This window comes from Solanum verrucosum, unplaced genomic scaffold (genome assembly GCF_900185275.1).
Source record: "Solanum verrucosum unplaced genomic scaffold, falcon-dt-bn FXZP01000128.1, whole genome shotgun sequence".
In the NCBI taxonomy this organism is placed as follows: Eukaryota; Viridiplantae; Streptophyta; class Magnoliopsida; order Solanales; family Solanaceae; genus Solanum; species Solanum verrucosum.
Window position 1 is genome coordinate 904091 of NW_026020327.1, and position 17928 is coordinate 922018.

Sequence of the window (17928 nt, forward strand, 5' to 3'; positions counted from 1 at the left end):
AGTGAAAAGCCAAAACAAATAAAAATAATAAAAAATATAATAATTTTACTAACTATTGTTGTGTAAAACAAAACATGACAAGTAAAATAAATCGCGATTATCAAACTCTACTCTCACCTTGATATTTTAACCTTTCGGGTTCGAGCTTGGATACAATTTTTTTTTTTGTTGGGAGCGCTATCTTCGAATGAGTCCCGCAGTCTATCCAAATTTAATCGGGACTCCAATGTGGTCGGATGGAAAACCAAAAAAAGAAATAGAAATATCAATGCCCTATTTTTACGTGTAAAATAAAACATGACAAGTAAAAATAAACCGTAGTTATTAAACTCTACTCTCACCTTGATATTATAACCTTCCAACTATCATCCCCCACATGTTGACAGTCACACTGTCACCATTAAACTCCGAAACCCCCCCAATTTCTCTCTGTTTTTTTTTCAAGCTTTCTCCAATGGCGGATTACGATGCCGCCCCAACCCATCACCACCCAAACAATCTGATCCAGAAAGAAACCGCTCTACAAGCAATCAACACAATAATCCAGCTCCATTTCGAGAAAACCCTCGAGAAAAAACGAGCAATCGATTTACAAAAAAAGGAACTATGGAAGATGTTTCAACATTTCTTCGTCTTCTTATCTCTAATCTTCTTGGGTCAAGCTCTTTCTCCGAAGCTTCAATGCCGACATTGTTGGATACCCATTGGGCTTCTCTCGTTATCCCATCTGATTTTCTACGTATCTGTAGCACAAACATTGAGATGCATAAATGGGTTTAAGTATCAACGGAGATGTCATAAATTGACATTAGGGTTAGCTACAGAAAGGTTAAGGCAACTGAAGATGAGGATTAACAATGGTGGGGTTGAAGAAATTGGGGATGAATTTGAAATACATTATCAAGAACCACCAGAGAGTTATTTTGGTAAGTTTAAGAGGAATTGGGCATTGCATTTTGGGTTCTTGATTTTTATTTATGGATTTATGGTTTCTTCATCTGTTGTAATACTCTGTTTTTGAGATCTTCAAAAGAATGAACTTTGGTTAGGGTTTTGGGTGGGGAGGGGCAATTTTGGGAATTTTGATGGAAAATATTTATTGTAATTTTAAAAAATTGGATGAATTATGGGTTGTGAATTTTTTTTTTTGGTAGTTTGTTTATTTAAAATTATGGATGTGTACATTTTTGTTTTGTAGGTTGGTGCTTCTAGATTTTCTTTTTAAAATATCATACTTGTCACTTTTCGAATTTCGAGAATCAAATAAGTTTATTTTTTTATTGTAAGTTTTTCATAGATGTTTTAAACATTTTGAATTATCAATTATTATGACTTATAGTATTTTTTACGTAGTTTACAAATGTATAAATTTTATTTCAAAAAAATTAAAATTTTCATGCGCAAATTATCGGTCAAACTTAAACTGTTTGACTGTTAAAAAATGAATAGTGCCACATAAATTGGGACAAACAAAGTATTAGGAAAGAGATTTGTGTGTTATTTACTCTCGTATCGATGTGATATTGTCTGACTTGACATATAATTTATAAAGAAAGAAGATTTGAAATTTATGATCTATAATATATTTCACAACTTGTTTGATTGGTTATAAATTGTTCCATTCAAGATAGAATGAGAATTTTAAAGTTTAATTATTTTTAATTATAAAAAAATGATATTATTTTTTGAACGAACTAAAAAACAAACAAATGAAGTATTATTATATTAGTATGATCTTTTTGAATAGTTTGGAAATTTAAATTCCAATATAAGAAGGGAGAAAGGAAAGGTAGAGTGGAGAAAGTGGGATTTTTGGTATATGTGTATTTGGTTGCTTTTTTACGCGATACTTCAATTAAATGTGGAGTAGTAATTTAAAGGGATAAAGGTCTGAAAAATATTTTAACTTTGATCGAATTTATTGTTGCGATACTAAATTTTTATGAGGATCTATTATTTTCCTAGATTATTTAATATCGTATTTTTATCCCTGAATTATTTAATAGTGTATTTTAAAAGTATATATGTGTCCATGTGGACACATTACTATTTATGATTTTGCATTATTGTTTATATCTACGTGGGAAAATATATATATTTAAAATACGGTATTAAATAGTCTAGAGAGGTAATAGATTCTCATAAAAGTTTAATATCGCAACATCAAATCTGATTAAGGTTGAGTATTTTTCAGACACTTATCCCTAATTTAAATAGTGCGTACTTTCTTCGTTTTATATTATTGGACTCAGGTTGACATTTGACGTGTTTGATTTTTTAAAATTAGTTAAAATTGTACTTTATAAAATCAAACTTTATTTATTTTAAATATGAGTGTTTATTGAAATGTTTATTATTATTATTATTATTGTTGTTGTTGTTTTAGTGGTTTTGAATGTTTAATAAATGTGTATATTCTTTTTAGGTATGTTTTAATAGAGTTAAATGCGAAAACTATGTCACGCAAAACGAAAATGAAATGAATTTAACACTTTGTAATAAGTAGCTCACTAATGAGACAGCTGCCACATGACGGATTAACACTTTTCTACCATCTTGTTAAACCTATTAAATGCCTTCGAATAAATTATGATTAAATATTATAAAAAATATTAATTGTGATAAAATAGTGTTATAATTGAAGTATAAGAAACAATATATTATACTCCCTCCGTCCACAATTGTTTGTTAGGATAAGGTCATGCACATCCCTCAAGAAAAATTTAATACAAGGTATAATTTGACTAATATAACCCTACTATATCAAGAATACCAAAAGTTCACATAACTTTTCAATTGAACTACACAATCATTAAGGGTAGAATTGGAAAAAAGTGACTAATTATTTCTTGATTGTTTAAATTGACAATTAATCTTGGACATCTATTTTTAGTATACCTGCCAAATAATTGTGGACGGAGGGAGTATATTAGTAGCATGTATCCAAGAGAAATACTGCGACTACTCTATTGTGAAAGGATGCCAACTATCCCCTATGTCTAATAATAGTTGTCCACTATACTATTTTGGGGTGTTCAACAATTCATGTCCACTTTACGAAATCAATGAATAATTTTATACTTGGTTTCTCATTTACCCTTAGTCTCTTATCATTAATTATAGTCATTTTTCTTATTGCATTTGTCAATACGTTGTATTTATTATATTCATAGGATAATATAGTAAAATTACTCTTCTATTTATAGTTTGGTGAAATGGTCTGATGGACCCTTGTACTTGTATGCATTTGTATTCTGGATCCTTCTATTTAATTATTTGTCAATTGAACCCTTAAATTCAATGTAACTTAGCATTTTAAACCTCATTGGCTTTGCATGTACTTCAAACTCTCAACAAAAATGACACATCATCATCCACGTCAGATTTAAAATTACACATCATTTATTCAGGGGCGGCTCAACGTAATTGGGGGCCTAAAGCTAAATTTCAATTCGAGGTCTAAAATATAAACAAACTTCGTATATGTATTTATTTAATTTTTATTTTTCTTACACTATTTAGGTGAAAATTATTAGTATTTAATATTGTTTTTTCAGTTATTAGTTTTAGATAAGATTTTATCAGTTCAACATTGTAAAACATCCTTTCAAGACAATTATTATATGAATTGTTAACATAATTCTATAAGTAATAAGTTGACAAATATTGAATAAAGATAAGAGTAGAAACATAGAATCTCAAGAAGTTGATGACTTGGTATACCCCCATTTTAATATGCTTGAAACTAAAATTTAAAAACAAATAAAAATAATTTGTAATTCACTTTGTTCAACACTTTTTACTATTAATTCTTATTTTTAACAAAATACAAAAGATGTTAAAGTGGGTGAAATAATATATTTTTTAAAATATTATACTTTTTATCATAAATAATCAATTTTTTCTATAAAATATTAACACATGTAATTTATTCTTGATAAAAATTTGAGGCCCCCAAAATTTGGGGCCTAAGGCTATGCCTTATTTTACAAAGCATTGAGCCGCCCCTGCATTTATTATTTATTTATTTATTTAAAAATCAATTGTGTTTTATTTAATAAAAAGTAAAACAATAAAATTTAAATTTATTCCTTAAGCTAAAAAAGAAACCCAACATATTTCCAAAATAGAATAGGCAATAAGCTCTTTAACTTCTTCTGAACTTTGACAATGGTGGCGCTTCTATGGAGGAGATCAAGCTGCTGGTGCGTTTCTTTCTCGAAGGATGAGTCCCCATTTCCATCTTAAAACATACAAAATCTACTATTTTTCTTTCCTCCTCCTTCAACCATCACATAACTACCAACCTAAATTGCCGGCGTTGCAGATCTAGCAGAAAATCTCTTCGTTGTCGTAACTAAATCCTCCAACCCTCACCCGCCTCATTCTCCACTGACTAGCACCGTCTCTCTCACCCAACTGCGAACTAGTTTTCTCCGACGAGCACCACCACCATCGACCTCTCCCACTAGCGGTGATTCAATGGACTTAAGGAGGCTTCAATGTCAAGATCTCTTAAAGACGATGACAATAGTATGAAAAAAAAAAGAGTCGGGGCATGTAGATGGCTGCAAATGAAGGTGGAGTGGGTGAAGAAGATGGAGACTTTTTAATTAATTTTTAATTTTTGTATTATTTTATTCTTTTATTAATATTTTTAAAACTGAAATATAGTACTCACTTGCCTTAAGAAGTGTGAAGTCACACACTTTCGCCAACTCAGCCATCTTAAAGACACGTAAGCGTGGTCAATGGTCAGAGGGGTTCGATAAATTGTGTTTTATTGAGTTTAAGGGTCCAGATGACAAATGGGTAAGTAGAAGGGTTCAGAATACAAACTGATACAAGTACAAGGGTCTACCAGACCATTTTGCCTTATAATTTCTTAAGAAATGTGTAAAGTCAATAGTAGACAAGTATTGTTGGATAAAAGGAATATCTTCTTAACGGATTATATTTTACCATTTAAACTCGACTCATATTACCGATGTACAAAATACAAAAGAAAAAGTTAATAATAATAAAATTTCTCTATACTTTTGTTGACATGTATATAAATCTATGAAAACATGAAATACTTGTATAAAAACAATAGGTTCAAAACCAAGGTATTACTAACAAAAGACTAAATTCTAATAGCATCTAATAGATATTATCATGTAACTAAATTTGATTCAAAAGTTTGAGTTATTTATAATTTTGATTTTTTTCTAATTTTTTTATCCTATATTCATACGAGAGTTTGACTAAATTTGAATTCTCGTGTTACAAAAGTCATGTAATAATAGTTTTGAAATTGCTGTCATAAAAAGGCACAAATCATTATTACTGCCAAGCCAATCTATGAGCTTCACAATTATTAAAGTAAAATCTCTTTCCCACTTCTCGAGAGAACCCAAGGATTTTAAAACCAAAGAAAGATATTTTCATTTTTTAAAAAACTTTAGCAAGTATACTATGTATAGTCAATGTATAATTTCTATATACATTATACATCGAGTATACGCCAACAATAGTTACAACTAGGCTGGTGAAATTTCTTTTAGCCGATAGACAAAATGTTGAGATACCAAAAAATTACAATATTATAAAAGAATGCAAAGCAACCAAGCAAGAGCCACCCATTCTAGTACTACTCTCATCGAAGCACACTTAACTTCAAAGTTCTGAGGGAATCCGATGCGATAGTACTGGTATGATCACATCCTATTTTCAGAAACCAAGTAACTGGTTTATGTTTGCATGGATCTTTGGTTGTATACAAGATTTCAAAATTTTATTAAGTACATTTTCATGACTCTGCTGGGAAAGAAAGGGCCCCTCCCTTATTGCCAGAGTGATGGAAGTAATCATACAGAACTAAATTAGAATACATAAGACTCAGCTAGCTATTATTATACTATGAATGGTGATTTTCGCTTCTGAAACTTGAAGAAAAGAAACCATACATACGTCAGATAAAGGTTAAGCTGGGGAGAACGCGTTGCACAATGACTTGTATGCAGTAACGCAAGTTTTGAATTTATCTTCTGCTGCTGCCTGCACAAATTCAATGATTCATCTCGTGAGGAGGACTCCAAGAATACGAATGAGTAGCTAAATTCCAGAACAAAGTTTCAAGAAAGGCATTGACACCAAAAAGTGGGATAGGCTATTGTAACCCGCTGTAACAACAATAACATACTCAGTGTAGTCCCACAAAGTGGGATGTTTCTCTATCAATAAACATGACTAACATATGATGGGGGTTGCTTGAAACTAAAAGACAGCAAGAAAGCACTCTATTGCTCACCCTCATCCTGCTCATCTTCATCTATTTTACAAGCCAGAACCATGAACAGCAAGATGACTTTAATGACCATTATATACATTTTCAAAATATACTTCCTTTTGACGTCCTAAGAAATTCTTCTCACTTGATAACTACTAAAAGCCTTTAACAGGTGTTTACAAGAATAAGTTTATCGCATACGAGGACAAACATAGAAATTGTAAAGCTAACCTGTGAAGGGCCTTGATGTTTATCAGGATGCCACTTTAATGCTGATAAACGGAAACTGCAAGGACAATAATAGTGTCTACATTAGTCTTCAATATAATCGAGTATGGAGAGCACAAAACTACTAAAACTTACGCATTCTTGACATCCTCAATCTTCAGAGGACCTCTTGGGGGCAAACCGAGAATTGTTCTTTCAGAGTAAGACCCTATATTACACGATTCATTTTTGGATTCTGTATGTGTCTCGTTTTCAGTTTCATTATCCCATCCGTAATGCCTTTGTTCTGACCAGTCTGTTTCTTGTCTTCGGGAGAACAAATCTTCAAAACTAGATGATTTACCAGGCCTAAAAGACCAAGTGTACCACTTATTACCAAAAGTTGCTTCGAATACTGATTCAGGATATTCATCGAATTCTTCACATAATCTCCGTTTCTTCATTTTTCCTAAAAACGAATAATTAACGGGTTAATGAAGGCTACCTGCATCCTTCAATAAGCTCAGTATTGTGTCATCATCAGCCATGTAAAGATATTAGAGATTAGCAATCAGAAAGCATAACAGAAGGTTCTCTAGAGTTGTGACATAACTTTGTGACAGACATAACAAGTCCAATTTCCATTCTTTAAAGACGCATTACTTCAAGTGTTACTTTGAGCAGCTCAAATCCTTGCAATACAACTCCTAGATGGAAAAAATGCAAAGCAAGGCAAGTTCATCCTATTTTACTTAAGAATGATAGCAGCCAACTCACGGCCAATAAGCCTTTTTTATTTGGAAAACGAGCATTGTGTTCAATCTGAAAAGGCATTGATTTCAGTATGTTTCCTGATAGGTACCCCACTAGTCCAGCTAGCAGGTGGGCAGTAAAGGAGCTTTCGAAACTATCCCAGCTCCAAAAAAGTACCAAGCCAATTAGGTCAAAGCACCAAATTTCAATAGCAATATATGTTTCAGTTACATCTGGAATTTAAGAATCTCAAGAAGGGGGCCAAAGGTTGAAACACACTGATATTTTTTAAGTGTGATATAAGAATTTTCATTAAAAGCAGAGACCCAATTGTGAAATGAGAGTACAAACTTACGCATTCTTCTCCTTGAGCGATCTCTAAGACGAGCAGCGGACTTATATTCACTTTTCTTCTCTGAACGATCATCCCGATCCATATCCCATCTATCATTTATTGTTGAAGATTCATTCTAGTAAATTATTCAACAAGAAAATAGCATATTGTCCATGAGTAGAATAAATTTTGAGGTAAAAAATAGTGAAATGAGAAGAGAATTTAATACAAAAAGAGTACTTGCATGCAATTGATCAGATACTAAAGTTCAGAAGCTGAACACATTATACTATGCGGACTTTAAACCAGAAAAGGTGGCATTCATGCCTTGGAGGCTCAGACCACAGAGGAAGTTAAGCCAGTACACTACAGTAGACCATAACTTCCTTAGAAAGCAGAAACCCACGAACAGAGTCAAGATGCGACGGGGGAGAAAGGCAAAGTAGTAAAGAACAAAGACAAACTATACATGGGATGAGGTATAAGTGAAAATTTCATCACTGCTTATGTGATTCCATCTTTCCTTCTATATACGAGGTGATTCGCCTTACTACACTGAACTTGGTCTATCCTCATTAGACCTTGATAACTTTGATCATTATGTGAGTTGATGCTACAATTGCAAAAATGAGTTGTTCCCTCATAGATCCTCCTAAGAGATTACTCGTTCACTTCAAAAGCAGACAGAGGACATGTGAGATTCGTTGAAAAGACTGAAGTTTCTGTGGTTGATTAGGACAGTTTTTTAGATTACGTGAACAGAACAAGCGTCACATTCGGAAGCAGACATAAAACAGTTTTTCCTTTGGTTGGGGTGAGGTGAGAAAGCGGGTATGTTCTAGAAGAAGAAAAGAGAAGAAACAAAATAACACATAAGAATAGGTCTCAAACTTTTCCCTCAGTTCTTTGGAAACTACGTTAGTATTTTCATGGAAATTATTGTACAGAGAATGTGACGGGGTTGAGCTGCTTCTTGCTGGAGCTTTCTTTTGACAGTTGCGGAATCGCACCACTGACCACCTTTTACTAGCGACCGGATGTTTGCTAGCTGGAGCCGATGTCGCAAAGGAAGAGGAAACCTTTTCTATAAATTGTTTTTTCCCATGTTTGGAGTATTTACTGGAAAGAAGTAGGGCATACCAAGAGATTAAGGCTTAGTCATGATGGTGTGCCTACATTAGGTTCAATGTTGGCTAGGAGTCTTTTTAGTCCAGTTTAGACCTTTAGTGTTGGTGAACCTCTAAGTTATTGAGTATTGGAAAGAAATCAATCCAAATGGTAAGAAATGGATAATCAGGATTCATATAGTTGATCCGACAACACTTCGTTTGGTGCAAAGATATTTCTTCCTTATATGATGATGACATATCTTCTTGGAAGAACTTTCTTTCTTTAGTTGATTATCGCAGTTGACTTTTTGCTTTAGTCCACTTTTTGGGGGAACTGGTTCCTCGCATTCCACTGTAGGTGGTAAATAGTAATTGTTTCTTTTAGACACCGATACATATGTGAAAGCAACCTTGGTGATAAGCTAATGATATCACAAATTTTATCTATCAATAAAATACTATCTATTAGCCTGCTTTTGGTAAAAGATGGAAAACATAGGAACTCCTATTGGGAAGGACCGGAAACAGAAAAAATAGCAGAACTGATTTTCAGTTTTCCAAGATACAAAATGACCTTGCGTTCAATGATTGAGGTCAGCAATAGCAATCTAGGATGTATTCATGTCGTTTTGGAAGATGATTCCCTTGATAAATGTAGCGTTTGGTTATTTTCACATGCTAAAAATGTTTTTCAACAAAAAATAACATATCCTAAAAGGGAAAATGAGTGTGTACGTCGTCCCATTTGCAAGTATTTCAACTTGTACTTCATATCACTTCAAGTCTTCAACTACCAAGTAAATACTACTATCAACCTTCAATACTCAAAATGATTACCGGAATGACACCCCGTATCACTTCTATTGTTGCCTCAGGTCACCTACCTTATGTCCAACCAAACACCGGAAAATAATTCAGGAAACAAACTAATCCAAAGAAATTATTTTAAATGAAAACATTTTATGTCACTCCATAAAGAGAAAGAAATCCCTGATCAAAGACAGTAATAGTTGACCTATTATAACTAAGACTAAGATTTACCATATCTATGAAATGAAAAAAGATTAAATATTTACCTCAAAAGAGTTTCCAGATGCCCCATAAAAGAGAAGATTTTTCAAAGCTTTTTTGGAGTCAGCACGCTTTTGACGTGTTTCATATCTGATATAATTCTGAAAAATAAAGGAAAAGCTGGATGATAAATAAGAAAACGAGGAGGACAAGAGAAGTTAATAGATGTATTACATGGAAAGAAAAAGAAATGTTAGGAAAAAGAATACATTACTGACCAGAGAAAAGCAAGCGAAAAAAACTCGTGATGATATCTCTAATCCTAGCCAATTTCAAACACTATAATATTGGAAGCTGGTGAAGATATTTACCTTAGTTGGCTGCTGACTTCCTCTAAAATCCTGCAGGAATAATTTATGAAAGGTCACATATGCAAACTGAAGAAAGATACTGCTTGAACTTAAAGGTAACAAGCATGAAAATACATTGTGAATGAGTAGAGAATGCTAAAACTGAGTGCAGAAACACAATAATTTCCTTATATCTACCAGTCTCAAATGGGAGTATCGGAACCCTTTCTTTGGGGGGTGGGGGTGGATAGGGGAGCATACTGACACTACATATACAAGCAAACATAGAACAAACCACCTCCCTCCCCTCACACTCAAGGAAAAACCTTTTCATTTAATACTAGAATAGAGAATTGAAACATAGCACATAGAGGAGGAAGAAGTATACTCCATTCTTGGTGTAATTTAAGCAGTGTTTTCTAAAACCACTACGCCTTCCAAGGTGACAAACGAACTCCAATCCTTATCTTATTTCCTAATCAAAATCATTTAGCCCATTTATTTCACTAAGAGCACGGTGAACTGGCGCCAAGATTTAACCATGTTCAAACTAGAGACTGAGGTTTTGGCAGCAATTAACCGGCTTAAAAAGTGATTGGCTTGATGCATGCCTCTGTTTTCTAATACTCATACTATGTGCCGCCAGCCTGAAACTGGGAAAAGAATATGACAAAAACCTTTGATTAATTAACCAATTCCTGCTTTCAAATAATGAACTGGCCCCTGGAAATGGGTAAACAGTCTAAAACAGATTAGTCAACTTAAGTGGCAGCCAAACATTCTCCATTTCAGATTGTCTCATTGGAACCAATAAGAGGTGCTGAGTATATTTCCGCTATGCATTATTGCCTGAGCAATTCTAGTGGCTAAGGTGAGATAACATCATTCTGTGTCCTCCAGAAATTGATCAATACTGGAAGAAATCAAAAGAACATTATGAGCAAGCTTCAATGTGCTTATAATTTATAAAGGACCCTTTTTTCGCCAATTCAGGGGGTGAAAAGTTGCTACTAGCCAAAAGGACCAGCTTGTCTACACCATGATAAATTGCCAGCATAAGCCTTGCTTTTGATAACCAAAAGCATAAGCCTTGTTGACTTAAGAGAAGACACATAGGCAGATTCAGAGACCATCCCCGAAGCCTCTTACTTATTTCTAAATTGTGGAGGAGATACATTTTATGCAGATGCTTAGACCTCCATATCTTTGCTCGCACGTAGAGGGCTTGAGTGTTGGTGCAAGGAATAGAATCAAACAATTATTATCTATAAGAAAATCAACTACAGATAACTTGGTGGAGATTTAATGGCTACGTGCAAGGGTGGATGTAGGCTTTATGATATGTGTTCGACTGAACCAGTAACTTTTGTTAAGCACTATATATGTTCCTAGAAATTCAGTAAATATGTACAAGAACTAAATTCAGAACTACTTAGCACTTGCCTTCGTTGTCCTACAATCCAGTGTCCATAAAATTCAAATCTTGGATTCTCCTCTAGCAAAGAGGTGCGGTTAAAGCCGATAAATATGACTGGAGAAATAAAGGAATATGCAGCACGTGAAATACTGAACTATTTCAAATTTATTTAACTACTTCTACAGACAAAGGTTTCAGATCCTACTGAAGTCATTCCAAAAGAGCACTTTAAAGACTAGAAAAACTTAGTTAACTGCTTCCACCACACACTATTAAATCTCAAGTCATTGTAAGATACTTTCGCATGAAATAAAACTGTTTAATTGCTCATTTCCTAGCTCTAAACCTGTTAAGAGGTAAAAGCTTATCCGCTCTCCAAAACTTCTGAAAATAGGTAATCTAAATTAAAATGGGGAACCGTATTGTACACGTGCAGGACACACAAATTGAAATAGTTACTGTCTTTTTGCAAATGGAAATTTATAAGCATGAATGACACTGTCTGCAAAAGTGCTGAAAGAAGGAAATCACTCCCCTTGAAATCGCACTTTGTCACATAATTTTAGGATAAGCTTAAAATGGCGGAGCAGCTAAACTAAATGACCTAAAGCACCTCTTGAGAATGATCATCACACTTCCATATGAAAAAAATAGCAAAATGTACATACTATAGAACCCCATAGAAAATTGCACAAATTTGTACGACCAGTTAATCCTTCTTCCAATCAAGGGACAAGGACAAGATAGAAACGACTGAAGGAACTGCAAATTAATCGTCTTCGATTTAGTAATTCATGAATCATTGAGCTAACAAAAAAGAAAATAGCTTCCAACCAAACAAATTAAGAAACCAACAAATATTAATCCCTTCTCACTATTTGAAACGTGTATATCTTCTTTCTTTCCTCAATTAGTAAATACTTTGACCAACACTGTAATTCTTCCCTCACATTATAGTCCAATCATAGAAACTTCAATCAATAGGCTAGTTTAGATATATTTATGAAGCTAAAACAATTCAAATAACCAAATACTTGTGCAACTATTACAACAACAAGAAAGTTTATTTTGCTCCAAGCAAACAAAAACACTAGGTGATTTCTTCCCATATGCCTAGCCTTGTCAACAAAGTTACCTAGTACCTATTGTTGGTGGGAGGTGTCAGATATCTCGTGGGAGCACGAAAGCTGGCTCGAACACCACAGTTATTAAACAAACAAGAAAGTTATTTTGCAGCTACTAGCCTACAACAATCAAAGATCAAATCTTTATTTTGCAGCTACTAGTCTACAACAATCAAAGATCAAAACTTTATCCATTAATGTCACGTATCTAAATCAAACAACAATTACATAACCTAAAACCTACGATATAGCCAACAAACTAAACAAAAAAAAAAAAAAACCTCAATTTCATTGTTTTCTGCAAAAACAAGAAAAGGGAAAGGCAAGAAAACTCACAGAATTCCACTTATTTTTCCATTTCTCAGAGCAAATTGAGGTAGAATGGAAAGAACTCAAATGAGTATTTGGTGATTGTGTAGAAGATACTATTCTTGTGGATTGAATAAGTGAGTTCTTCAAGATCAAAACATTACGCCATTTGGGTATTACTTGCATTTTCTTGAAATTTTGAAAACGACCCAAAAAGTGAAATATAAAAGGTAAAAAAATGAACTTTTTTTCTCGATATTTTGTACAAAGAATGAATCATCAATGGTGTTTTTTAGTTGCTTACAAGTGGGGAAGGAAGGAAGGAGCTGTTTTGGGGGAAAACAACGTAGTATACACAACATCGGACCATGTTTGACGCTTGACCTTATACATTTCTTTGGGCGTTATATTTGGGCTTTTAGACTTTATACATTGGGCTTTTGAGCTATGGGCATGTGAAGTATGGGCCTTAAGTACATTTCTTGTAGGGCCAAGTGCACAAATAATTAGGGCAAATTACAAAAATAACATACTTTTAAGGCAAAATTACAATATATCCCTTAAAAAGTTTATAATTACAGAAATTCCTCAAACAAATACAATAATATAAGCGCTGATACATTAATTTGATGCGCGAGATACATTAAATCGTTAAATAAGATACATTATATTTTATACATGATACACAAATCTAATGTACATTTTATACATGATACACTAATCTGATGCGCGAGATACAATAATATAAGCGCTGATACACTAATTTAATGCGCGAGATACACTAATCTGATTCGCGAAAATAAGGGATTTTGGAGATTTGTAAAACTTATAGGGGATAATGGTAATAAGTAAATTAAAAGGTGGGATTTTTGTAATTTTTTCAAATAATTACTACTACATTTTATTCCTACTCTTTTACAAATTACAAAATTCCTTAAAATTATAGGATCTCGGATACATAGCTCATGTATTGCAAATAATGCATTACTTAATGAGAGGGATGTATCTGAAAGGGGATAGGGATGTATCCGGGAGGGGGATGAATGTATCATAGAGGGGAGAAATGTATCTGAAAGAAATAGGGATGTAGTCAAGAGGGGACATAGATGTATCCGAAAGAAGATTTTTGTAATTTTTTTTAAATGGTAGATAATTTTAGAGATTATGGTAAAATAAGATGTGTATTTATGTAAATTTTCCTAAGTTTTTTAGAGGAATTTTCTTAAATAACTATAGTTTGGACCATACTTATGAATAATAACTATAGTTTGCCTAATTGTAGTCCATAGCTTAGTTTAGAGAGGAGAGAGATGAACGAGATCAAGAGAGATAGAGGAGAGAGACGAGCATGATATCTCCGATATAACATGTATCTCAACTAAAATTGAGATACACAGATATACTTATATACAATCTCATCTCTCCTTCAAATCTCACTCGATTCTCTCCTCTTTCTCCCAATCTTGCACACATATACACATATTATGTTTGAAATAAAACATAGATACACAAATACACATTATATCACTTCTAAAATAAATACACAAATATCGTTTGTATTAATTTTTTGTGATACACAAATGAAAAAAAAAAAACATTGAATATAAAAAATATGTGTCTAAAGTTTGAAGTAGGTTTGTCGTGGTCTAACTATCAAACCTGAGTCTTTTTAATTTCTGAAGTTTAGTTTGAAAGTTTGATACTTCAAATATTATTATCTGAAATTTGTTTCTGCATATAGGTGTAAACTTTGATTATATATGATTAAAATTCAAAAAGTGAACAAATGAAAAAGGTGAACATAAAACCTAATCTCTCCATTTACATTGATTGAGTTAGTCTATTTCCCAATTATCTTGTTATATATTAATATAAGCTAACCAAGAATAAGAGGGATTAATGTGAGTATAGTTAACAATGAGGAGAAAGTGGTAGCTTAATTAACAAAAATATAACTGATTAAAGTAAAATGCATAATCAGAATTAGTATCCCTAGTTGCTTATCAATTCTAAAATTTGGGAACATGACTTGTTATATTTTAAAAGCCCCTCTATAAGTTATAATTAGGTGAATAAAGTTTATTAGAATTTTTTTTCATAAAAATAAGTTCAGATAAAAGTCTCATTTCTTTAAATTTTTTTTTTTTTACATAAATTGATTTTGCTTCATGTCTCAATTTTAAGAAATGAGCTTAAGGCCTAAAGTCATTAGATATAAGTAAATACCAAAAATAAATGTTGATTAAAGTTTATACAAAATGTTTATAAAAAATGATATATATATAGCTTAAGGCCTAAAGTCATTAGATATAAGTAAATACCAAAAATAAATGTTGATTAAAGATTATACAAAATGTTTATAAAAATGATATATATATATATATATATATATATATATATATATATATATATATATATATATATATAATGAAATATTATCTATTTTTTGAAATTTAAAATCAAATCATTTTTTTTAAAAACATTGTTTTATTTAATCAGTTAATTTAATTTTAGATTTGGATCGATTTTTTTTCCGGCTTACACACTATTTTGGGGGATATCGGGGTGTGTGTTATCATGACCTCAGCTTTTGAATTGTGAAAATTTTTGTTGTTAGAAGGTCAAAAACATTTATTTTGTAAAAAAAAAGAGAACACTGTTTTGAAAAATAAGGCATTTAATCAATAAAACTGCTTTTAAATGGAAGCAGAAACAGTTTTTTTCATTGTTGGAAAAAAACTAAAATTTTCTGCTTGTTAAACAAAATTTTTGAAACAACTTAATCGTGAATTCTATTATGTTATTGTGAGAAATAAAGTTTTAAAAAAATTAAACCAAATGTAGGGATGTCAAATGACCGGGTTGGATTGAAATTGAAGATATTAAAATGGGTTCAAATAGAAATCAGGTTGGGTCCTAACCCGCCCAAATTTACTTTGAGTTCAAATGGGTTAGGCTCAAATGAGCTTAAAAAACGGGTTGGATCTTGTCCCACCCAATTTGATCCGCTTAATCTCCATAATTTAACATATTGATATTTAACTTTTATAACTACAATTTGAATTTCAACTCAAGATTTTTTCTTTATAAAAAGTTACAAATAGATAGATAAATCTTAAAAGATATTAAATAGATGATAATTCATACATTCAATATAGGAACATATATTACATAAAGAGTCTTAAAACGGATTGAAAATGAAGATTGAATTGGGCTCAATTGACTATTCTCTTAAAAATGAGTTAAGGCTTGAATGAGTTGAGATTGATCTTGAGTTCAATCCTTCAAATTTTGAACGGATTGAACGGATTACCTATATTTGGGTTCATTTTTGACACACCTAACCAAATATAAAAATTTATGACGAGATATTTTTTTTACCCAAAAAGATAATTCTAATTACGGAAAAGGGTCAAAATTGCCTCTGAACTATGCGAAATAGACCACTTATACCCTCCATTACATTTTGGGATAAAAAATACCCCCGCAGTTATCCCAGGAGACCACAAATACCCTCAAGAGTTAACACCCCAATTTTTTAGTGACGTGGCAAGCCACATGGGACTGATCCCTCCACCTAAGCATTGCCAACTAAGATTCACTACAAAAGAACTTGACTTTTAGTGGCGACAAAGTCGCCACAAAATCCCAAAATATTGCCACTAAAGGTTATGAGTGATTTTTAGTGGGACTAAGGCTCCAACAACCATTCGCTAGTAAAACCTATTTTTTCAACAAAAAAATATGATAATTAATTTTCGATTGCGACCTAATTTTCTAAAATAAATAACTTGCAATGTCCATATTAAAAACATCCAATATTATTACGAAAAATAATCAAAATTACTTCTCAATTCAAATCTCCTACTATATATATATAATGCATCATTGTACATTTTATACATTTACATATGACATAAAAATAAAACATATTGTGTCTTCAAACTCCTACTTAATCGATATCATATTTGGTTTTTTAAAAACAATGAAGAAAAAAACACAAAATTAGAATTTAATGTTAAAAACTTTTAGTGACGATTTTCTGGGCTTTTGTGGCGACTATTGTTGCCGCTAAAGGTGTAGTTCTTTTGTAGTGAATCCTAGTTGGCAACGCTTAGGTGGAAGGATTAGTCCCACGTGGCTTGCCACGTCAACAAAAATTTGGGGTGTTAACTCTTGAGGGTATTTGTGGTCTCTTAGGATAACAACAGGGGCATTTTTGATCCCAAAATGTAACGAAGGGTATAAATGGTCTATTTCATATAGTTCGGCGGCAATTTTGACCCTTTTTCGTTCTAATTATGATAAAAGATTTGACAAAATCTAATGTTATTGTTGTTGCAGTAGTACTTGAAGATCATCGTAAATTCATACAATTTAATAAAGCAATATATTGTTATAGACAATTTTTTATCGTCTAACTGTTCTTCTATGTCAATATTTAATAAAGATACATTATCAACAAGAATTATGGCAGAGTAGTAAGTAGTTAATTTTTTTTTTAATCAGAGGTCTTGAGTTTGAGTCTCCCACTTTATTACTTAATGTGAGACTTTTTCGATGCAAATTCAAATTTAGTCCGACTCCACTGTGAATGAATAAAGTGTGCAATTTGTGGAGTAAGGTTATTACCATACCCTTTTGTTTTATCTAATAAATATAGGCTTTGACTGCGTATCAGATGAGACTATGACTGAATCAAGCGAACATGCACTAATCCGCACTTTAATTCACAAATGATAAAAGCGAATTTCATTTTCTATGTGAGTCAATTGACTTCGATTAAGACCAGATCACTGATTTCTGAATCCATTAAGATGACTCAAAAATTTAGTTGTTTCAATTTTGTTAGTCCTTGCGTAGACTGACTTATTGCTTTCTTTTTTGAGGATTTTTTTTTTTGAGTAAAAGCGATGTAAATCGATTGAGACTCTGATTTCTACATGTCACTTATCAAACTTTGATCAATCATACCACAAGTTTAGTAAAATCATTTATCTCTATGTACGACAAATGTGGAATAAATAAAATATGACTTTATTG

At 32.3% G+C, this 17928-nt stretch overlaps 2 protein-coding genes across 2 annotated transcripts; one reads left to right on the forward strand and one right to left on the reverse strand.

Annotated features, from left to right (window-relative positions):
• The first annotated feature begins 426 nt into the window (after window positions 1-426).
• Window positions 427-1110, forward strand: LOC125835843 (uncharacterized). Its single transcript, XM_049514946.1, has one exon. It carries the CDS (start codon window positions 455-457, stop codon window positions 1019-1021), a length of 567 nt encoding a protein of 188 aa, XP_049370903.1. The 5' UTR covers window positions 427-454; the 3' UTR covers window positions 1022-1110.
• Window positions 1111-5599: 4489 nt separating this feature from the next.
• Window positions 5600-13227, reverse strand: LOC125835908 (uncharacterized). Its single transcript, XM_049515011.1, has 7 exons — window positions 12913-13227; window positions 10057-10086; window positions 9751-9846; window positions 7587-7701; window positions 6635-6947; window positions 6503-6557; window positions 5600-6039 (listed from the first exon to the last, which is right to left on the reverse strand). The coding sequence occupies exons 1-7, from the start codon at window positions 13069-13071 to the stop codon at window positions 5965-5967; spliced, it is 843 nt and encodes a 280-aa protein (XP_049370968.1). The 5' UTR covers window positions 13072-13227; the 3' UTR covers window positions 5600-5964.
• Window positions 13228-17928: the final 4701 nt, after the last annotated feature.